At 41.6% G+C, this 22,904-nt stretch overlaps 1 protein-coding gene across 3 annotated transcripts in view; it reads left to right on the top strand.

Moving 5' to 3' along the window:
- EXT2 (exostosin glycosyltransferase 2) overlaps positions 1-17,807 on the top strand; it is a 78,463-nt gene extending 60,656 nt beyond the window's left edge. For all 3 annotated transcript variants that reach the window (XM_081834934.1, XM_081834933.1, XM_081834935.1), the window contains 4 exons: positions 8,750-8,893; positions 9,442-9,570; positions 10,811-10,893; positions 16,394-17,807. In XM_081834934.1, the coding sequence (XP_081691060.1) occupies positions 8,750-8,893; positions 9,442-9,570; positions 10,811-10,893; positions 16,394-16,532 (495 nt within the window). In that variant the 3' untranslated portion in view covers positions 16,533-17,807. The remainder of the gene's footprint in view (positions 1-8,749; positions 8,894-9,441; positions 9,571-10,810; positions 10,894-16,393) is intronic.
- The last annotated feature ends 5,097 nt before the right edge of the window (positions 17,808-22,904 follow it).

Here is a 22,904-nt window from a genome sequence, read left to right as displayed (position 1 = left end):
TATGAATGATACCATAAAATATGAAGCAGCATAAGAATAAGTCAAGAGCAGAAAATAAAACAGCACATTCCACAACCAGGATGCTACCACTAAAAAGGCCCTATAACCACCTGCCACATCCTACCTGGCAGGAGTCCCTGGAGAAGGGATTCGAAGATCCTGGAGTAACTGCTACAGCTATTACTAGCCCTCATCCAACCCACTACTATGTCTAGATACTGGTTTAGGGCTTGCATGGCCGCACAACAAATTTCCTAAAGATCATCCCCAACAGCTTCATATTGGGGGTGTGAGTGTGCCCAGCAGTACTTCACAACGCAGCTGCCTGTGGCAATCACCCAGTACCATTCTCTGAAACTAACCCCATAGATAGGAGCCAGACCACAGAGTCTGTCCAGGATGATGCCATCAAAATGGACTAAGAGATAAACCAGAAGCAACAGGGTCGCACTCCCCTTATTCTTATCTCAATAAAGGTCATCAATCAAGGTGACCAAGAGCAGTGCAGTCCTGTCACCAGGCCTGAACACAAACTGATAAAAGGTATAGAAAATCTGTATAACTTACAACCCTATTGAGACTCTTCTCCCCAAAAAAGAACATTAGCATCCAGGTGGTAGCCAGGATGAGCAAAGATCGAGAGAGTACGTGCTGATTGCATTGTTGCCAGTACCTGTTGGCACTGCTGTTGGCAGTGTGATCAGGCCACATTAATTTTGTGGTGCCCTCCAAGGGTGTGAGGTTCACCACTCCTGGAGTTCAGCACTGTGGAAGCTATAGAAATCAAAGAAGTTGACAGTGCTGAACATTACAGAATAATTTAGGAAAAGTCATTGGGTTTGGCTGGAAGTTGAAGGTGTGAGAGGAGAAGATGAAGTCATGTCAGAAAGCTTGTTTTCCCTTTAAGTGTGCAGGGTTGTTTTTTAATAAGAGGGGGATATTGTTTTAAGTGGCAGAGAGGAGAATGAGATGGTCTGGATCCTCAAGTAAGGAACTAAGGAAGAATTAGAAAGGAGTGGGTGAACTAGCTTAGTACAAAAGTGCTCTTTAGATTTTCCTCCATAATCATGAAGAATAAGCTTAAGACAGTTGACATTATATGGAGTTGGTTTGACAATTGACATACTGACTTAAACAATAATAAAATATATGTGGAAAAAAGAGATTTAAGTATGCCATATGTGTCTCCAGACAGGGAGGTTCTCCCATGGGGATTAGCAGCTATATGAGCAGCCAAGCTTATATTTTCTTCTTTTGGGGAAACATGGAGGATGGAAGGTTACACTTAAACAGGAGTGTGGACAAGTACAGAACAGCTGTGTATTCACAATGGAAGGCTAGACAAATGAACATGTTGCCTGCTCTGGTTCAGAACACACCAGGAAGAAGGACAGAGGATAAGTTTTCCTTTGACATACAAGCTTTCAGAAAGAAGAGAGATCTTGACATGGGACTGCTTTCAAATAAGCAGTTTCCTTGGGCAAGTTTCCGAGAGGACTGTGGCATGTTGGTTTGAATAGACTTGGCTAAATAATCTCATGTGTCTGGACTGCTGGCAAAGGGCATGCTGAAGCAGCTGTAATATGGGGAATTGGCTGGAATATCTGTATATTCATTGTTTTTGTGTACTTGAAGAATTTGCATTTTAAGTGTGGCTTAGATTCGGTAAATCAAAACTTACAACAAAGTGTAATAATATAGACCATTTAGGAGAGGAGGATATAAAGGTGAAATTTGTTAAGAAAAATCTGGGAGAATGCAAAAACCATCAGTGACTTGACAGGCCAAATGCCTATTGTTGAAATAGAAAGGTCTCCACAAGGTGGCAAAAAGCCATAAAGAAGGGCGCAAAATAAGGCCCCTAAGGATGCCCACTAGGAACGTGCTCTGATGTGTCCCAACCAGCCATATATCTGATGTTGGGGCTCGGAGGACCTTGGACATGGGCAGGAGGAAGCTGCAGCTCATATTTCACTTTAAACGTAAGAACATCAGAAATTATACCAAACACGCACTGACCACTCTTTCCGTATATAGATCACTTCACAGTGGCTCATGTTAAAGAGGCTAAGTTCGTTTCTCAAGGCAATACAGTGATTCAGTGACTGAACTGGGGATCTGTAACTCCCAGTCCCACATTTGAACTTCAGGGGCCATTTTACCTAGTTTGCCTGACTTATGTTGGCCAGATGCTTGGATTGTGGAACTGCCTGAATAACAGCCTGGATAGTCTTTGTGTGAATTTGCTGCCATTTGGACAGAGCTTCCTCTGATTTGGCAGACACATCTGAGTCTTGCAAAAGCAGTTTTTCTCTTAGTGTGTTTAAAATAGTAATAATCATAACAGCCACCAATTTATAGAATAATTCTAGAATCCAGGGCAATGCCATACATGTGGGATAGAAAAGAGCCCTAAAACATATCTGTTTTAGCACAACCATGCTAATTTTTAATATTAACCGGGGTGGGATGGGGTTGGGGAACTGAATCAAACGTCCAGAGTGTGGCAGTTCCTTTTTTATGCTGTTTCCTCTATAAGAGCATGAGGGGAAGTGTGTATAAATGCAGTTCCTACCTTCAACCCGCAAATCAGTGACTGCAGATCAATCTTCCCTGGGCCAGAGTGTCTTTGACTTGCTTGACAGGCCTGAGCTGGCTACCAGATGTTTAACTTGTCCTCAGCCTGTGGTAATTTATTTATCTGTTTATGTATTTCACCAAGAAAGTATCTGTTGCATTTCTGAGCAGTTTGCAAGGGAATTCTGAGGGAACAGTAGCAACATATAATGTTACCAGGAGGGTTTCTTTTTTAAGTGTCTTGCTTCAGTCAGGAGAAACATTTGGAAACGTGATGTTGGTAACGTTCTTCCTCTGCTTATTCTCCAGACCTTGTTTAAACATGTGGCTGAACTTTCTAGCAGCACAGACTTGTCTGGCTGTATCGATTAGGCTCTTTTTATAAAAAGAAGAAGAGAAGGGGGTTACTTTGATCTCTGTACACTTTCAGCCATAAAAATTAAAGTAACACTCAAAAGTGTCAGACATTTTTTTTACTTGTTAAAAGTGAACTATTAGGGTCCCTAATGATTTATTGCATGGTGCAAAACTACTGAAGCAAGAGCAATATAGCCCCTATGTGCTGTTTAATTTAAGGAGGCATGCGGATATCTACGGCTCTGTGACTTGAAGTGGAAGCTTTGTGAGAAGTAAGAGGACAGCTTTTCAGCATTGTGTTGACAGAAGTACTGACAGATAGTGTTCTGTACTCTTAAACAGTTAGGACTATACAACATTTCTACCCATTCATCAGCTGTTTCTGTTCCCCTTACAAGAAAGATAAAAGCAAAAGAGCAAAGAAATGTAACATGGATTCAGCTGAACATAATTTTTGAAAATGAAGGCGAAGCAGACCAGTCTTGCTCTAAACCACATTTTTCATTTTCAACCTTCATGCAGCTGGAAGCTACCTTTCTTTAACCATGATGTGGTTGTGTTTAAAATTTGTTTCTTTGTGTCCCAAAATATACATTTAATAACAGTTGTAGTGCTTATGAATCTCTCTGGTTATCTCTCTGTGTTGGGAATTGCCGGTCTTGTGTTCTGTGTGAGAAGCCAGTGGTTTCAGCTCTGCCTGCTTCTGTCCACTGCTGAAAAAGAGGGATAACTCTTGCTTGTTCTTGTAGCCCAGCTTGCTTGTAAAACCAACACACAGGGGGCGACAGGCATGCTAAGCTCCACCCCCATCACTGTGACCATATTCCTTGTCCAAGAGCCATGGTGGTGATAAGGGGGAACTGACTGTGCTCATCCCTGCTTCCTTATGTGAATAGAATGCCCGAGGCAGGCTTATGTTTCACATTGATGATAAATGCTAAGTGCCTGTTGAGGCTGAGCAAAGATTTCTGCTCTTCTTGCTGTTTAAGGTTTAACTTGGCACACTTCCTGTATATTCATAGAAAAACAAGTCAGGCGTGGGGCAAAGCCAAAGTGTGTCAGCTAGGTATGGAAAAATGTTTGGCTGCTGCTGTTGTCGTTTTTACCTAGTTCTAATACTCTTCGACATGTAGTTGCTGGACTTACACTTTGCCATTCTTCTGCTACGGTAATAAAGCGAGCACTATGTCCTATATGAGCAACAGCTGTTTTCCCTATTAATCTAAAGTTTAGGCTCAAAACTTTCCTATGCTTATATTTTCTTAACTGTTCATAGAAGAATGTATGCTGTCTTCAACATATGAGCATGTGATTACCTTTATATGTGGTCACCAGTTAGCAATAAAACAGAGACTAAGACTGCCTTTATCACCCATTCTAGCTCAATCTTTATGCATTTCTGGTCATGAAACTGTGGTTTGGAGGCAAGGAATGTGATGTCTGAATGGAACCTGGGTTTTGCCTCTGTTCCTAACTTAGAAGTAGTAAATAGCCCATCCTTTCGGGAGCCTCTCATTTCTTCCCCATCATTGTATTATACATAAGTATGTTTTGGGTGCTGCAGAGCAGAAGAAAGGTGGAACAACTCCAGCATTTTAGTAATTTTAAGATAATTTATGAATAAGTCAGTTTATAAGCTATACTACAGGCCTCCTTATATTTCAAAGCTAAATTAGACTAGCTTTATCATACTTATACAAGCAACTTGTATAATTTTTCTGAAATAATATAATTTAGCATGATAAACCTTAAAATGTTTTTATTTCAATTTCAATGCCTGGTTCCTTCCTCTGCTTCCATTTATTAGACATACTTCAGTTTACATCAGAGTGTTGTGATGTGCACTGTGCCAGTCAGCTGAAACTGTCTTCACAGCTGAGCCTGCCTATTTTCAGCTTTCTTTCCCAGTCTCTCTTTAACCATTATCTCTTCTCTTCCCCTACAGCTGTCCTTTTCAACCCTCCCCCACCCCCAAGTTTTCCCCTTAAGTTTCCTGTCTGGCCTCTCATGATCTGATCTGCCTTTATGGCACAACACTTCTGCACTGGTAGGTGCAAAGAGTCGCAAACTCAGTGAGTCTGTAGCAACACTTCTGCAGGGCAAAGAAAAGGATGGGACATCATTGAGACTGCAAGGAGAGCTGCTCCCCATTTTGCATTATAGGTCTGTCCATAGGGTCAGAAATAAGGGACTGATGCTAGATCCTTGGACAAGGCCAACAAAATAAAAAATAAGGGTAGAGAAGAGGGGAAAGCCACCAAAATAATGTTTGGGAAATGTTTGGGAAATGAAACCAGGCCAGGTTTGAGCTGTGAAACCCTAGATTCTGTGGCACTAATGTATGACTGACAGCGTTAAAAGCAGGGAGAAAGAAGGAACCGAAGAGCAGAAAGACAGGGTGTGAATCTTTGGGTTTGACAAGTAAGATTCTTGTGTAAGATTCTTGTGCATTTTCATCAGAACTGTCTTGGTTGAATTATTGGGATGTAAACCATATGAAATAAGTCAAGAAGCATTTATCAGAGTGAAAATGGAGACACCAAATGTAGACTGACCACATGAGAAGTTAGCTAGCTCTTCCATTGTTTCTTATGTTTTGACTGTGATCTGTCAAAACCGATCCACACATTATGTGGCAGTCATGTTTAATGTGAATACACTGGTGATCACAATGTTTAATGTGGTGAGCACTCAGAAGCGTCAAGGCAGAGATGCACATCTCCTGTCACTTGCGGGTAATAGTGGAGATGAATTGCCATTGGTACATATATAACAAGTAAGAAGATCTCTGCTGGATCAGACCAAAAGCTTCATCAAGTCCAGCATTCGGCAGTGGCCAGGCAGATGTTTCTAGGAAACTTACAAGCAGGGCATGCCAGAAACATCCCTCTCTTGCTATTATACCAGATCAGACTATTTGCCCAGCATTGCCTAGTCTGACTTGTTTGACTTCCAGTGGTCCTTCCTGGCCTCTAGATGAGGTCTTTGCCATCACCTGCTACCTGACACCCTTGAATGGAGATGCTAGGGCTTGAACCTGGGACTTGCCTGATGCTGAACATGTGCTCTTCCACTGAGTATGCTCCCTCTGCAGAAACTGCTATTCACTGGCGTACTGCCTCTCAGTATTTACTTACAGGCATACACAACTTCTTCCGTGCTTTACAGTGCTCACTGTAGTGAACAGTGGTACATAGGTGAAGCACACCTGTCACATTATCCCTAAAATGTCTGATTAGTGCCAATAGCATTGCTTGTGCCAAGCAAGGGAAGCACCCATGCTGTTTTTAAATATTCACACATACACATAAGTTTTCTGTGTGTGTAATTTATAACCTCAGATAACTAAACAATGCACTTCACAGATAGAACTTCCTCTCTCTTTAAATGGCCTACCTGCAATTTGTACCACCGTATTATTGGGCACGCGCATCTTTCCTTTCCTGCTCACTCCGGGAAATGTGTCTTTGAGTAATGTAGCCAGCACTGTATAGAAGCTGAGGGGTGTATTAATGATGACTTGTCCCTATTCTTGTCAGCTTGTGTTTTGATCTGGTAGTCGCTAGCAGAGTAATGAAGTGATAGTAATAAGCATCCTGATTGTATCCAGGTGCCAGGAACAAGGCAAGTGGAAAGAAACTGTAGCAGTACTGCTACCAAAGCACCTAGAAAGTTGTTGAAAAACATAAAAAAGTTCTCATGTATGTCCAAAAGTGACTTGAGCCACACTAGGAAATGATTCATACAAAACTACTAGATTTTACTAGATTAGTCTATATAAAAACTGTTCACCTCATGATCAAAGCATTTGTCTTAACCCGCCTATCCAAAGTCTAAACAGGAAAGCTGAAATTGTTTTCTGTTTATTTTTGTAATAATAAGACATATTTGCACAAACATTATTTTTTTTTTCATTTTTGAAAGTGCATATTGTATGAAGTACTCTTTGTGAAGATTTATTGTTTCAGATTACTGTGTCACTAGGATATTTTTTTTTACTCGCTCCAAATGCAGTATCACAAACTGTCACTGTGGTCACTGATTGAAATGAAAAACAGTCACATCTGAAGCTGTTTGCGGGAGCATATGGTAGGTGAAAGGAATTGAAGAAAGTGAAATAGGCTGTCAGGAAAGACTGTTGTATGAAGCAACCATTTAATCTCGAATAATCCTTTTGCAAGGGAAATGAAAGCAGATGACTGCTTAACACAGCTCAAGAAAACAACTTAAATGTTTCGAAGACACTTGGTTATAACATCTCATAAGGATGACAGACTGCCTGAAGAGTCTTGATCCCTGTACAGTGGTGCCTCGCAAGACGAAATTAATTCGTTCCGCAAGTCTCTTCGTCTTGCGAGTTTTTCGTCTTGCGATGCACGGTTTTCCATAGGAATGCACTGAAAATCAATTAATGCGTTCCTATGGAAACCGCCTTCCCCCGACCTCTTCTGGCGGGCGGCATTTTAAAATCGCCCGGGACAGCGGAGGACTTCTCCGCTGTCCGGGCGATTTAAAAGCCCCTGGGAAGGCAAGCAGGGGGGACAAAGACTTTTGCCCCCCGCCTGCCTTCAGAAGAGGTCCAGGACAGGCTTCGCGGACCTCTCCGCAAGCAGCAGGAGTGCTCCTCAGGCTTCGCGGCCCCGCCGCCCGGCTTCGGGACATCGTTCCGATGCCAGGCGGCGGGGGGAGGCTTTCTCGCCCCGCCGCCCGGCATCGGGACGATGCCCCGAAGCCGGGCGGCGGGGGGAGGCGTTCCTGCCCCGCCGCCCGGCATCGGGACGATGCCCCGAAGCCGGGCGGCGGGGGGAGGCTTTCCCGCCCCGAAGCCGGGTGGCGGGGGGAGGCTTTCCCGCCCCGAAGCCGGGCGGCGGGGGGAGGCGTTCCCGCCCTGCCGCTCGGCTTCGGGACATCGTTCCGATGCCGGGCGGCGGGGGGAGGCGTTCCCGCCTCGCCGCCCGGCATCGGGGCATCGTTCCGATGCCGGGCGGCGGGGGGAGACTTTCCCGCCCCGCCGCTCGGCTTCGGGACATCGTTCCGATGCCGGGCGGTGGGGGGAGGCGTTCCCGCCTCGCCGCCCGGCATCGGGGCATCCTTCCGAAGCCCGGCGGCGGGAGGAGGTGTCCCCGCCCCGCCGCCAGGCTTCGGAGGAGGTCCGAGGACAGCGGGGAAGACGAGCTGCGCTTCCCCACTGTCCCGGAGATTTCCCTATGGGCTGTCGTCTTGCGAAGCAAGCCCATAGGGAAATTCGTCTTGCGAAGCGCCTCCAAAACGGAAAACCCTTTCGTCTAGCGGGTTTTCCGTCTTGCGAGGCGTTCGTCTTGCGGGGCACCACTGTACTATATTGAAGCGCAGTAGAGTGATATTTAGCAACCACTGCCAAGTTGACAGAGGGATAACTGAAAGTTGGCTATAGACCAGAATTGGGCAAGGAGCAGCAGCAGTGCTGATGCCACAGTAGGGGGTGGGGGCACACCCACCATTCCCACAAGAACAGATATAATAATAATAATAATAATAATAATAATAATAATAATAATAATAATAATAGTAGTAGTAGTAGTAGTAGTAGTAGTAGTAGTAACAACAACTGCTTTCAGAAAGGCCCAAGGAGAGAGCAGCTGCTGAAGCAAACATCACAAAATGGGGAGGGGAAGGTTGGTCAGGGGAGTTCTGATTTACACCATTGTAACCTGTGGCAGACATTCTGTATTTATCTATAACTGTTATTTTCTGGGGACAGGGGGACAATATTAAGCCAAATTGTCCATCTTTTTGGCGAATACCATTAGCATAACACCTCAGTTATACTCTGCAGGTATGGAGAGAGTTCCCTGACCGGCTTGTCGGATATCCTGGTCGCCTACATTTGTGGGACCATGAAACAAGCAAATGGAAATATGAGTCGGAGTGGACCAATGAAGTTTCAATGGTGCTCACAGGAGCAGCGTTTTACCACAAGGTAAGAAGTGACATAATTCTGAAGTGGTGGGTTTGCATGTGGCATAGGGACAGAGCCTTGTATGTCAGTAGTGGATGGTAGACACATTATAGCATAATGCAGGCGTTGGTGATCTTCCTCTAATGTGCTGGTAAAGGCAGATATGAAGGAGAAAGAAGCCACATTCTGTTGATGGATCCCTTTGAATAAAATGTCTATCTGTTTGGAATATTTGGATACAGACTCAGAGGTATAATGTTACGGGTTTTTCAGCAGAGGGGAAGGGCTAATATGTTTGCATACAAGTGGCTATTTTTATTCATCTCTTTGCCCTTGAATGGCACATTCCATATTTTAAAAATGTTTTTGAAAGATTCATTGATTTGAAAGAAGTTCACCGTGTGACATTAGGAAGCAAACCTCTGTTAATTCCCAGTGGAAGCTGCTTACTTAACTCCCATTCCAGTTCAAAGCTGTCTTGGTTTTTTATGGTTTAGGAAACATGCAACTGCAGCAAATATTCACAAATATTACTTTTTTTTATCTCAAATCGCTTTTCCTTTCTGCAGTATTTTAACTACTTGTACACATACAAAATGCCTGGGGACATCAAGAACTGGGTGGATGCTCACATGAATTGTGAGGACATTGCCATGAATTTTCTAGTGGCCAATGTTACGGGAAAAGCGGTCATTAAGGTAAGCTTTGCTTCCGCTGTTCTCTCAGACTTGGTAATATTGTATTTTATTCATGCCATTTTTTTAAATCCCACCCTTCCTCCAAGGAACTCGATGTACATGCTATCCCTCACAACAACCCTGTATAGTAGATTACGTTTATGCTGAGAGACAGAGTGACTGGCTCAGGGTTATCCAGTGATCTTCATAATAAAGATTTGAATCTAGATCTCCCATATGTTCCCAGCTATTACTTTTGGGCAAATGTCATATGGATCTGAGGAGTTTGAGCCATTTTGGTTGCGTAAGGAAGTGTTGATCCCATTAGCTGTGATCATTCTGACCAGACAAATGTTGTGTTGGGTGGGTGGGGGGGTGGGGTGGAGGGGAGGAGAGAGCAAGTTAAACATTTTTTGTTCAAATCACTGAGCAAAATTAAAAGGGGAAAACATATCCAACCCGATCCATCCCTGTCTATCTTAACTGGCAACAGCTGATTTATAGGAATGCTAATTGCAGGAATGTTAATTGCAAGATCAGTTTTTAAATGAACTTTTATCCCTGAATTAATTTCCTGACATGTTTCAACACATTTCCTTGTCCTGGATGTTCACTTTGTCTGCTCATTTCAAAGTGTGTCAACTCGGAATGAGATTTAGAGGCCTCCAGGCATTACTTCAATTAGCAAGGTCTGCTTTCCTGCCTGTCCATCATCATTTATCCAGACCGGTGGCTGTGTTTCCTAGAAAAGCCTTAGAAGATAAAGTGTGTGTGTGTTTGCTGTGAGAGTTTCTGAACTGTGCAAGGGCACTGCAGAGTCATTTGGCACCTCGGTGCAGTTGGGAGAGCCTCGCAGAGTTTGCCAGTCAGCTATTAAGTGAGCAAAGTGTGTCTGTTGGATTAAGGTTACGGTGAAGTATGGGAAGCTATATTTCATCGCTCTTATGGCTGCAAGAACAAATGGTGTTTATACAGGGACCTTGGCAGTGAGAAAACAGTCATTAAACAGGAATTAAGGAGCTTGTCATCGCCACTACTTTCCACTTACAGAAGGCAAAACCCCTCCAAGCATTTTTTATTGGGTCACTGTGAGTTTTGCAGTCAGCTGGGCCAGATGGAACTAAGTGGCATAGGTTCTCTCCCCCCCCCCCCCTTCGAGGGTTTGACTTACAGTACAGATATGTTCAAGGGCACTCTGCTGCATTTCTGAATGCGGGGATTAATGTTTGTGCTGTGACAATGTTGTGTTGACTTTGCACAGGTGACCCCAAGAAAGAAATTCAAATGTCCAGAATGCACAGCTATTGATGGGTTATCACTAGACCAGACACACATGGTGGAAAGGTGAGTGTCCCATCCTGTTCCCTTTGCCATTCCCAGTGCTTAATTCATAAGAGTCTTTGAAGTTAGGACCAAATCATTCACTGCTTTTTATTTACAAAAACATGGTTACACAAATCTAATTTGCAAAGGCAGTTTTAGCATGAGACAACTTGCCCGTTACTTATGCTGAGAAGCTAGCTGATTGCATCCCGAGCCCAGCAGGTCTATTGGGCTTGAATATGTACTATACACACATATGAGCACAGGCATCCTTGTGCTTAATAAGAAGGCATGTCAAGCAATAATAGAATTGTTTCAAGTAAATTAAAACGATGAACTTATTAGAATGATAGAAAACCAGAAATAAAATGAGTATAGGAAAGAGAGAATGATCTGAGCTCAAGGCTTTGGGGGTGCAGCCTGCATTGATATTTTAGCATGAAAGCAGATAGAAGTAAAACACGGTCCCCTTTTGCATGGTCCCCTTTTGCATATCTCCTTTCATACTTCCTTGATGGCTCCATTAAAAAGCATATTTTGCTACCTTTTGAAATAGGGTTTAGTGATATTGAACTGATTTCAACAGGCCTTAACTATCAAGTCTACGTTGCCATGAGAGAGGGAAAGTATGGCATATGAAGAATAATCTGAAATGCATACCTCTAAATGAGAGTAACTGAGAGAAACAGTATTGTAGTACAAACAAATTACCTATTGTGTTATATTTCAGAATCTTGAGCTCTGTAATTCTGTTTTTTTTTTTTTTTTATAAATATTTATTAAGGTTTTTTAAAATATAAATGCACACATCAAACAATCTTACTTTTATAACAACAAATTCTTCACTTCTTTGGACTCCCTCACGTCCCCCTCTCCCATTTACATCATTAAAAAAAAAGAATTTTTCCAAACAAATTATCAACTTGTTTACAATCTCATGTCCACACATTCCAATATAATTTAACACTTTTTCCAATAAAGTTTTTATATTTTCTTTAGTCTCACTTATCATCAAATTTAAATCTAGTTTAGTGGTGGCCAGTTTTTTATAATCTAGCATCCTTCTTAACATTCAAACAAATTACAATGTTTTTGTAGATACATCTTGAATTTCTCCCAGTCTTCCTCCATCTTTTCTTCTCCCAGGTCTCGGATTCTGCCAGTCATCTCGGCCAGTTGCATATAGTCCATCAGCTGCATCTGCCACTCTTCCAGTGTGGGTAAATCTTGAGTTTTCCAATTTTTTGCGATGAGAATCCTTGCTGCCGTTGTTGCATACATGAAAAATGTTCGATCCTTCTTTAACACCTTCTGACCGACAATACCCAGAAGGAAGGCCTCTGGTTTCTTGGTGAAGGTATACTTAAATACCTTTTTCAGCTCATTGTATATCATTTCACCTCTTTTCAGCTCATTGTATATCATTTCCCAGAAGGCCTTCACCTCTTGAGCTCTGTAATTCTGGATAGAAGGGCACCCAATCAGAAGAGAAGTAGCTATTAGAAGCACACTTACCAGGCATCTACACACTCCTTCCTTTATAATGCCTTGCAACTATCACAATAGGGATATTTTGTATTCACTTTGTGCTCTTTCCATCGCCATGTTTTACTGAGAAGTTAAGAGATCACTGATGAAATGGACACTGTCACAGCCTGTATGAAGGACTGATTTATGAGAAGAGATTAAGACAAATATATATATAGCCTCGATAAGAAATTACTAAATAGGTATAAGTCTTCAGGTATTTAAGAATGTAAACACCAAGCATGGTGATAAGTTATTTTGGGTGGCACAAGGATATATAATATGAAAAAAGGGGATTAAATTCAGGAAAAGCCATCAGGAAGTACTACTTAATCATGACATCTTATGCTATAGATTAGAATAGTTTCCAATTGGAGGGGGTGGATTCCTTAGGAACTTAAAATGTGAAATGAATCGTATCCTTTTCCTCCTGTGTGGGCCCTCTGACACTCTCATCATGAGTCTTGTCAATGAACAAACTAGGCTGTCACCTATATAGCACTATATTCCACATTTTAACCAGGCCCTAACCTGCGTTAATTTTGAGAGGAACCTTTCCTTCCAAGCAGTCTTAAGGCAGGACTGCACTAACTTTAGAGGATTCAGAGGCAAGATCTAGTTGCACAGTATTCTTCATGTTCAATTTAATGTCATAGCATTGAATCCTCTTGTCTGTGGCTTAGATCTTATTTTGTGTTCTACCTCCCGTGTTGGAGGCGATATTGCCTCTACATACCAGTTGCTGAGAATCGCAGGTTGGTTGGTTGGGTGAGTGCTGTTGTGCTCAGCTTCTGCACACAGGCTTCCCATGGGCACCTGCTTTTCTACTGTGAGAACAGAGTGCTGGATTGGGTAGGTTTGGCCTGACCCAGCAGGCTCTTCTTACGTTATCATACCTGGCTTCTCAGATTTTCAGGCTTGGGCATGGTTCTACTGCTGTAGACTTAAATTCCTCATCCGCACCACTTCCACAGCATATCTGGAAGAGATAATAGTTATGAGCATCATCCATTGTGGGCGTTGGGTGTGTGAACGGATATTAAAAGAGCTGCTGTACTGACGTTATTCTTATTTATTCTTATAAATAAATCTCAAAGGAGCACAGGGTGGTGCACTTCATACATATTTGTGTGTTCATTTTGCAGGTATCGAACTGAATATACTGCATACAGAATTAGTATCCTAGTGCCTATGTTTTTGTCTGTTTTGGAAATCCAAGTTTCCAATCCTAATGCTTACTGAGAAGAACTTTCAGACTTATAGGCATTGTTGATTTCAAGCTAGTGAAAAGTTTTAAAAGTTTCTAGTGGCCTTATGGAAGGGACACTAATACCCCACAATGAACATCATCCTCCATGGCAATTTTTTCTTGCTTCCCTCAGCTTACTGACCACTTAATCATAATTGCCAGGCCCTTACTTCCCTTGTTACTTTCACCACCCTATTCCTTACTTAAGACTTTCCCCATCATAAAACTGTTTCCCACTATTTGGCATTAAATGAGTTTTTGTACCCTTTGTATTAGCATGCTCACTGGAACTTAGTATGTTAAACATCCAGCACAGTTTACCAGGGTACCTTGTAGACATCAGAGTTCTAACAGTTATATTCTTTCAGATAAATTTGTTCTGTTACTTACTGCTAACCCCGTGGGGAGGTGGGGTAAAATGCAATATTATTAAATATGGATAGTTTATTTCACTCAGTTGGACAATGAAAATAAACCAGTCAGTTTCAGGTTTGGGTTTTAAAGTAATGTTGTATTTCAAGCTCTCAAGTACAATCAGTGCTGTAGAGACCCTAAAGAGAATGCTTGTTTGTTTTTAGGGGAAACCCTGTTTCCAGGGAATTTTTAAAATAAAATAAAAAAATCCAAGAACTATTTCAGAATGCCTTTTGGTTTCTTAACTGCTTATTTTTGCAAGGCCTGTTCTGAGCCAAATTCAACCTGACAGTGGCTCTTTAAGAGCTATGTTGGCAGCTAATCCACCCTAGTTTACAACATGTACATTGCTTTAAGAATGCCTGGAATTCTGGTGGGGAGGGAATAGGGAATCTTTGACCTCTGTGGAAATGTGCAGCTGACAGCATCTCCTTTCTCTTTGCTACGATTAAATGCTTCAGTCAAAGAGCTTCACATCTTTGCCAAATCCTATATGGTATGAGGCTCCGCCTCCTGTTTCGTGCATCTGACCAAGTAGGAAAATGCATGCAATAGTTTGCTAGGTTTAAAGTGCCAATGGCCCCTTTACTGTACTTCCTGTCAGGAGCTCATCCTACACTTGAGTAGGACCCTGGCAGAGACACATGCCCAACTGGCATGTTCTCTCCCTCCTGGTTGATCGCTCGGGAGCTTCAAAAGCTTTTTTCAGCCCGAACATCACAGCGACCAATGTCAACAGACATTGGCACACTTAGGGATCCACAGAGTGTTTGCAGTTTGTGTAACAGACCTCAGCAACTCAGCATTTTGGCTAATCTACTTTATTTACATATAAACACACATGGAGCACTGCAACATGGCTCCCTCTCTCTCTAGCATCAGACAGCAAAGAGAAAAAGGACAAAGGACAATAGTTCAACTTCATGGAACACAGTAACACAAACATCCTGTCTCCATCACTTCCCACTCTGTGGAGTCAAAACATACACCATCATGTGATAGACAAAAATCCCATGACTGCAGTCATGGAGCAGGAATTCTAAAACTTCCTACAACTTACACAGTGACTCCTCCGAACCCACTTGTGTGCTCACCACCCACATGTATTTGATGTACAGCTCTGGGAAGACTAGGATCTTCAGACAGCAAGATTACAGATGCACACCTTAATTATGAGAGTAAAGGAGAGTCCCTAACTACCCAAGCCTGAAGACTGAGTGTGATAATTTGCTGCAGGAGAAAAAAGAAGGGAGGGAGTATACCTGATCTAGGAGCAAGTGGCGTGCAAAGTCAGGGATAGCGGGCTGTGTCTTCTGTGTTAAGCTCTCTCCTTAGAATCCTGTGCCAGCAAAGTTACAGTATTCTTTGCCCATTCTTTGGTCTGTGGTCTAGGGAAGCAGAAAGCTTTATCCCTAAGATCGCAGAGCAAATAGGGGGTTCTGTTGGGGGTATGAGCTACCAAAGCACTTAAAATCTGAGGTGTAAATACAGTTTTGGGCTAATACACCTCAGTGGATAGGCTTTCTGGATGAGGGAATAATATAAGACCTGTATTCCTTTGTGTGCTTTTTGCAAATTCCTATACTTTAAAAGCATCCCAAGTTATAGAGGAAAAGTTTTGCCTGGTGCCTAAAGATAATACAATGATGGTGCTAGGTGATGCTCCTTGGGGAGAGCATTCCACAAATGAGGAGCCACCACAGAAAAGTCCTGTTCTCATGTTGCTACTTTCCTGGCCTAAGATGATGAGCTCAGGCTGGTTCAAATGAAGAAAGGCGGTCTGCAAGATATTGCTGTCCTGGATTGTTTAGGGCTCTATTGCTCACAAGCAGCATTTTGAAATGGACCTAGATTGGCAGCCAGTCCTGTCAGGGCCAGGATTGGTTTTATATGCTTAAACTGTCTTGCCAAAATTCTGCACTAACTGAAGTTTCCCAATCGTCTTCAGAGGCAGCTCCACATATAATGCTTTGCAGTAAAACAACCTAGAGGCTACTAGAGCATCAGCAACAGTGGTTAGGCTATCCCTGCCCTGCCCACAGCTGAGCATCTAGATGAAACTGATGGAAGGCACTCTGTCCCACCAAGGCCATCTGAGCCTCAATCAACAGCAAAGGATGCAGAAGTACCCCCAAGCTATGTACCCACTCTGTAGTAAAAAAAGAGAGCAAATGATGTAAAAAATCCACATTGGCACCCAGTGTTAACAGTATATAGTGTTTTAAGAGAAGATTAAGTTATAGTAAGCTGGATAGTAAGTGCATAGCTAAACTTAGCATATTATAGTGAAACGGATCTGTTGCTAAGCAATGCAATTGTTTCTTTTCCTAGGTCTGAATGCATTAACAAGTTTGCCTCCGTCTTTGGGACCATGCCTCTGAAAGTGGTGGAACACAGGGCGGATCCCGTCTTGTACAAAGATGACTTCCCTGAAAAACTGAAAAGTTTTCCTAACATTGGAAGCTTGTAAAGAATAGACGCAAGGCCAATTGGATATTGGGATCCAATACACAAACAGTGACTGGTGCCGAGCATCAGGCCTTGGAGAAGAGTTCCTGGGCGTATTACAAAGAGGATGCAGAGGTGCCTCACTCCTGGTGTAATTAAAACTTTTTCCATGGACAACACAGGGCAAAGAATCAAACCACATGCTGCAGCTGCCTTGCTATGTGGGTCTACTAAAATGCCATACAAATATTTATTTGTTCCACAGACCTTACATTCTGACAAAGAGTTAAGCACAAACAATACAGAATCCTACACACACACACACACAGTATTTTTTCCTCTAAAGGCCATTGGTTGTCACTTAAATCTATTGTGGAATCTATTATGGAAAACACTGCTAGCTCTCCTAAGTGCTGCTTTCTGCTTTTGCTTCATAGACCCCACATTTCTCTTCTATGCAAGCCTGGCTTACATGCAGCCTTTGAGATTTGTGATTAGGATTAACTCTTGTGCAGATATGCTAGGGGTTTTTTTGCTGAGTAAGATTAGAAAAGATGACTGGCATGACACCAGACTTATACAGGGGGCGGGGAGATAGCAATTGGAGTGAGTAGCATAAATCATTTCCTTTACTCAAATTACTTCTTCATGAATGTGAACACATTTCATGTTTATTTTCACAGAAGAGAAGACTGCATGCTTGACCAGCCTCAGTCCCCTTTTCTTACTATGCTGAAACATTTTTTTTCAGTTCAGGCGCACGTGGTCAAGACCTATGCAGCATCTAAACAAAGTTGATACTTTGAAACTCTGCTTAGGAAACAACATGCCATGTTCTGATTCTTAAACATGTTTCTGGAGAGAAATGCACTTTTTCTATTGGATTGTGCAGGTATGAAGTACATTCACAGCTAATAAAAAGCAAACTTTTATGACCAGCCACTATCTTAAAGCCACACACAAAGTGTTGGTACGTAGAATTCACTGCCCACAAGATAATTAAAATTCATTCACTGCCCCATAAAGGACCACAGTTCTGTAGAATGTGCTTCCCCTTGAAAGCAGTCAGCCATCAACCATCTGTACTTGTTGTACACGAAAACCTCGTTTATTTCTGTAGGCCTTCCCAGAAGAAGGACAAACCTATTCACAGATAGGAATTTGTTGGCACTTTTTAATGAAAACACATTGTATGTTTTACTGTATTTTGTTTTGTTTTTTGTTTTTTATACAGTGCAGGGTTAGCACTTCTGTAACAATTTCTAATAAATAATACAACACATGCTTTACATGCAAACGGGTTCAGTCCCTGACATCTCAACATAGAACAGGGAAAGACTCCTATCTGAAATCCTGGGGACCTGATGTCAGTCAGTGGAGGACATGATGGGAATGCACATACAAAATAGTACATGTTCATCTAAGTGAGGAAAGAGTTTTCCTCTTCGCACCAACAGTATGGCGTTCCAGTTGGATGCATTATGGGAGATTAGCACATCTCTCTGAAGCCCGCTCCACTGTTGTTTTCAGAGGTTACTCTTATCTACGGTGTCTGCTCATGCGATTTACCTAACTGCAAGCTGCATGACAAATGCTAGGAACCTTTTTCATCCTTCTCACATGAGACTGAATGAAAGAAATTGAAAATTGCATAGATTCTCCCCCACCTCCGAGTATCCTGGTGAAAAATGGGCTTGCTCCTTGTCAGGGTGATACTGATAGAACACTGGCTGGAAGGGGGTGTTTCAACTTCAAACTCTCAGGGAGTTATAAAGTAGACTATTCTGTTCATCAGGGAAGACGGGTTTTTCCTACGTATTTTTTTCTAAAGTTTTCCAGATTACATCCTCTGCTATATCTTTGACTAGAAAATAATGATAGATGATGGCGGATTCACTGATTTCAAAACACCAGGAGCTTTATTTTGAACCACAAAGAACTCTTCAATAGACTCTGATTTGCAAAAGGCTTAGCTGTAACTAATTTTGCATCTGTTCTGAGTGAGATAGTGGGCAAAGGACTCTCCTTCCTTCTGGTTTAAGAGTGCTTCATCTAAGCTGGTTCTCTTTTCCTTGGTACAAGTCAAGTGAGAGTGGGCCATTCTCTTTTTTTATCAGTGAGAACTTAAGCTCAACAATCTAACTACTTTTTATGTATGTTTCATTATAAACTATCATCCCTGCCCCTAAACTCATTTTAGGAATACCGTGTGCAAGTTCTTTAAAAAGTTATCCTACATCTATTGGTGTTCCGCAATTTGATTTTCTTTATCTGGGATAAGCTCTACTTTTAAGCTGAACTGCTGCAGAATCTATGCCCATCTTTGCAGTGTTTCATGTCCTTTTAATTCTTGCACCCATTCACAAGGCCTTAGTTTGTCTATAGCAGTTAGTTGCTCCTAATTGTAAAAATTATTTCACAATACTTCTGCCATTAGAAGGTATTTGTGTCCACCAGTGTGAACTAGGTGTAAAGTTAGGGTAAACGATTACCCTGACTTCCTTTCCATTTTTTGCAAAATTGCAAATAAGACCAGATACATATTTTTTAAATAAGGAAGAATATTTGTTCCCTAAGTGCCAGAGATTTTAAGACACTTAACAATTCATAAACCTTTGTTTCATTATAGGATTCATTTCATAACCAATCCATTTATCTGTCTCATCAGTTAACCACCAGCTATCTTTGACAGCTTCTGCTTCTTTATCTCACCTCTTCCACAATCCACATTTCCTAAGCTATGATAAGGATGTGGATATCTCTACTATGGTTTACTAGTTACCTTCTCAGATGTTACTAGATCAGTATATTCTTTAGGTGTTTCTGATACACTACCAGGATCTCCAAGCTGAAACATCATCCTGTTCCAACTGTATGGAATCAGGTTTTTTTCTGGAAAATGTGACGTTTCAATGTTACCTTTCAAGATGTCACCCTTGGTGATTCCTCTTAGTGTCACTGATAGTTCTTGACTTCCAGTCTTAGGGTTCATCCACACTTTCATTTGACCCATGTTTTTTGTTATATTACATATTGATCTCTTATCCTGGGTCCAAGAGCTGCTCTTTTTCCTCCACTGCTTGCTCCAATTAGAACCCGATGCTAACTGCTGAATCAGGTTTTACGAGATCCAGAGTTACTGTGTTGTCATGTTATCACCCTAAATGTGTGTATCTCGGCTGTAGTATGTTAATGCATATTTTCATAAAGGCAAATCATACATAACTGGGAGGGCAATTGTACTCACTGCCACAGGTTTATCAACTGGAAGATAAACTAAGTGGAATTCTGATTGGCAATGGAATCTCATTTCACACATGGCATTTTTAAAGGTGTACACTAAATGTTAACTGCACATCTGAAAGTGAAAATGTGAATGCAGTAAATGGGTTTGTACTTTTGTCAGGGAGCTATGATAAGTTGCAGCTCCTTGTTGAGTGTACACTCAGTAGCAAAATGAGTGTACACTCACATTTGCTGCTGCCTAATGTGAAAACATTCAGAAGCAGGTTGAAATATCCCTTTCTTACCCACCTAGATTTCAGAAGCATTAAGTGAACAAACTCTTTGAAGGAGTTCCAGTGAAGGTTGCTTTTTAAAATAAAAGTCTTCAACCAGTAAAATGTGTCACAGGTATGGTCCTAAAACATTTCACAGCTGCATTTATATTGGAAACAATTTTTTCTTCTACTGTCTGTTTGCATTCTTTAATGACATTGTCCAGGGATCACTTTTCCCCTGTGTGTGTGTAAATGCGTTTTCTTTTTAAAAATTAAAACATTTGTAAATACAATGTGCCTGAGTCAATATATTCTCTTGATTGTACAACCTGAGGGGATAGTAATCTTAACAATGTATCAAAGATGACTTGTGATTTGGGGGCGGGGGGTATTTTAAAAGAAAATATGCCAGAGTGTGTATGTTCTGTTTTACTCATGGAAAATTTTACTGTGGGTTCTAGCAGCTCTACTCTGATTCTTAAAACAAAAAACAACAAATAAGCAAACACAAAACCTACACTGAATCTTCTAAAAATATCAACTTTTCAAGCATCTGGTGGGTTTCAGCAAATAATTTTATTATGTATAGATGCCACATTTTTTTTTAGAAGCAGATGTTTTTATTCTACAGGTGAGAAAACTGGGTCTTGAACATGGTGTACCATATAAGGCTCAGGTGGCAGCTCATCTGGCATTATATCCCAGAGTTGGAGGCTAGAAATTATCATCATTTATTTTCTAATCAACTTTTAAACAACTGTCTCTATGTGATGTGCACTGCAGATAATATTAAACAGTTAAACACAAAAACAGCAAATACATTTAAATCTAAACTAAAACCATACAAAGTAGATACAAGGTAGATGGACCTTTCTTTCTGCTAGCTGATGTTTGGTATAGCAAGGTACTGCTGTAATCCTTTCACAAACCCTGTAAAATAGGCCAGTATCCCATTACAGCAGGGGTGGTGACCCTGTGGCCTGAGCCATGGGATATGATGGGAATTGGTGGCGAACATTAAATGGAGAGCCATTATTTCACCGCTTCTACATTACAGGTATGGATCTGTGGTTTGAGAGGCAGTAGCTTGTCAAAGGGCCACCTCATCTGACTACAGGCTAAACTAACATTTGAACCTGGGATTTAGAGCACATACCTCATTTTTTTAACCAGTGTACGATACTCACAGTCACTGCAGCTTTGCACTTCCAAACATGGGTATGTAATCTATAGTGTTAATGTGATTCTAACTTCCCTTCCCCACCCATTCACAGTCAACACTAGAAATGAATTAACCTCAAAAGGAAGTGCACGAATTAAAGCCCATTTAGTTTATTTTAAAATCAACATTCCCTGATACTTAACAGCTATTGAAGTTGGTGGGACATAATTTAAATCCAAGGTTTTTTTTGGTTTTTTATGCTTGCCTGTACTTTGCTCAAGGATAGAAGTTGATCAGAGGATGAGAAAAGCAAGGCCAATTGAGGAAACAGAAATATAGAGGGGGGTATATGTGATTTGTGTATTTTTCAGAGCCTGCACGGTCTTGGACATAGCAATCATCCCTTTTCAAACAATAGTTTCTGTGTTCCTTTAGACTCATTTCATTAAAAGAAAATGTAACCTAGTGCCACAGACATGTATGTTATTTAGTTTAGTTAAACTGCAGAAGTCTCGTTTTCTAAGGAGCTGATAAGAAAATACAAATAATTGCTAGAACTCACGGGGGCAGAGATGGTTTTCCTTCACCTTTTCTTGGGACTGCAAAACTATACTGACATTCCCTCAGCACTTTGAATCTCCTCGCCACAGCACATTAAGCTGAGCTATATACATTTGAGGGAGGTAGGATTCTGTTTTCCCAAAAGCTATAATTTATACACGCATTTGGAGCATTCATTGCTGTAGCTTTGAAGCATGCTTGAAATCTGAGGTAGGCCAGTTATGTTCTCCTTGAGAGTAGATCAGAAGCTACAATAGACTGAATCCTACTCAATGCCACAGGAAACATGAACCAAGATGGCTGCCCTTTATGGCTCAAAGCACTAGCTAACCAAGCCATCGGCCCACCAGTATTTAAGATTGGTGTGCTGCTCTCAGCCTACCTCAAGTCTGAAGCTATTTGGAATCTCTTGCCTTTTCTGTGTAATTTCAGTTCTGAACTCACCACTGTTTTACAGTCCTACATCTGCTGAGCTTCAGGATTCCACCGCCTGCCAGGTTCTTGTGGCGGTGGCTGTGAAGGAAAAGTTGTGTTTCTCATTAAGGGGATAACAAATGGCAACATCTGAGACAATTAGTTGAAATGGAGCAGTGATGGTGGTGGCTGAGGCGTAATCCACTGGAGGAAACGCAGCACAGCCCTGATAGGTATTCCCAGCAGAAATTCCAGCAGGCTTTCTGAGAAGGGATTCTGAATGGAGAGAGGCCCCCTGTTTGCCAGCTTCGTTTTCCGGAGTTGGTTCCAATAATTCCTCTCCGAATGTCCTTGACTTTATCCTCATTCGCCTTGATTTTCAGTTTACTTGAAGAAATAAGGAGTTAAGAAACACTTAACTCATTCACCACCTAACTTCTGTGAGACCATTTTTATAGTTCTTGGTAAGTTGAGACATCAGTGGTAGTAGATTACCTTAAGAATCCACGAGAGAAAGGGGGCAGTCTACAAAACCAGTGAACATTTGTAATGCAGTGTGAAATGCTAATTTTAAATTTGATTGATGGGCCCCTGATCCTGAACTATGCACATTTAATTTTAGTAACTGGCCATGTTTTATTTATTTCTTTTGTTCTTGCAAACAAACGCCGACATAAAAAATGCAGAATCTCAGTTTCTGGTTGCCCTTCGTATCAATTTAAATAATATAGCACCTTGATTCCTTTCTTGGAGCGGT

Source organism: Podarcis erhardii (assembly GCF_964252035.2).
Source record: "Podarcis erhardii genome assembly, chromosome: 1".
In the NCBI taxonomy this organism is placed as follows: domain Eukaryota; kingdom Metazoa; phylum Chordata; class Lepidosauria; order Squamata; family Lacertidae; genus Podarcis; species Podarcis erhardii.
This window is presented reverse-complemented; position numbering and strand designations above follow the sequence as displayed.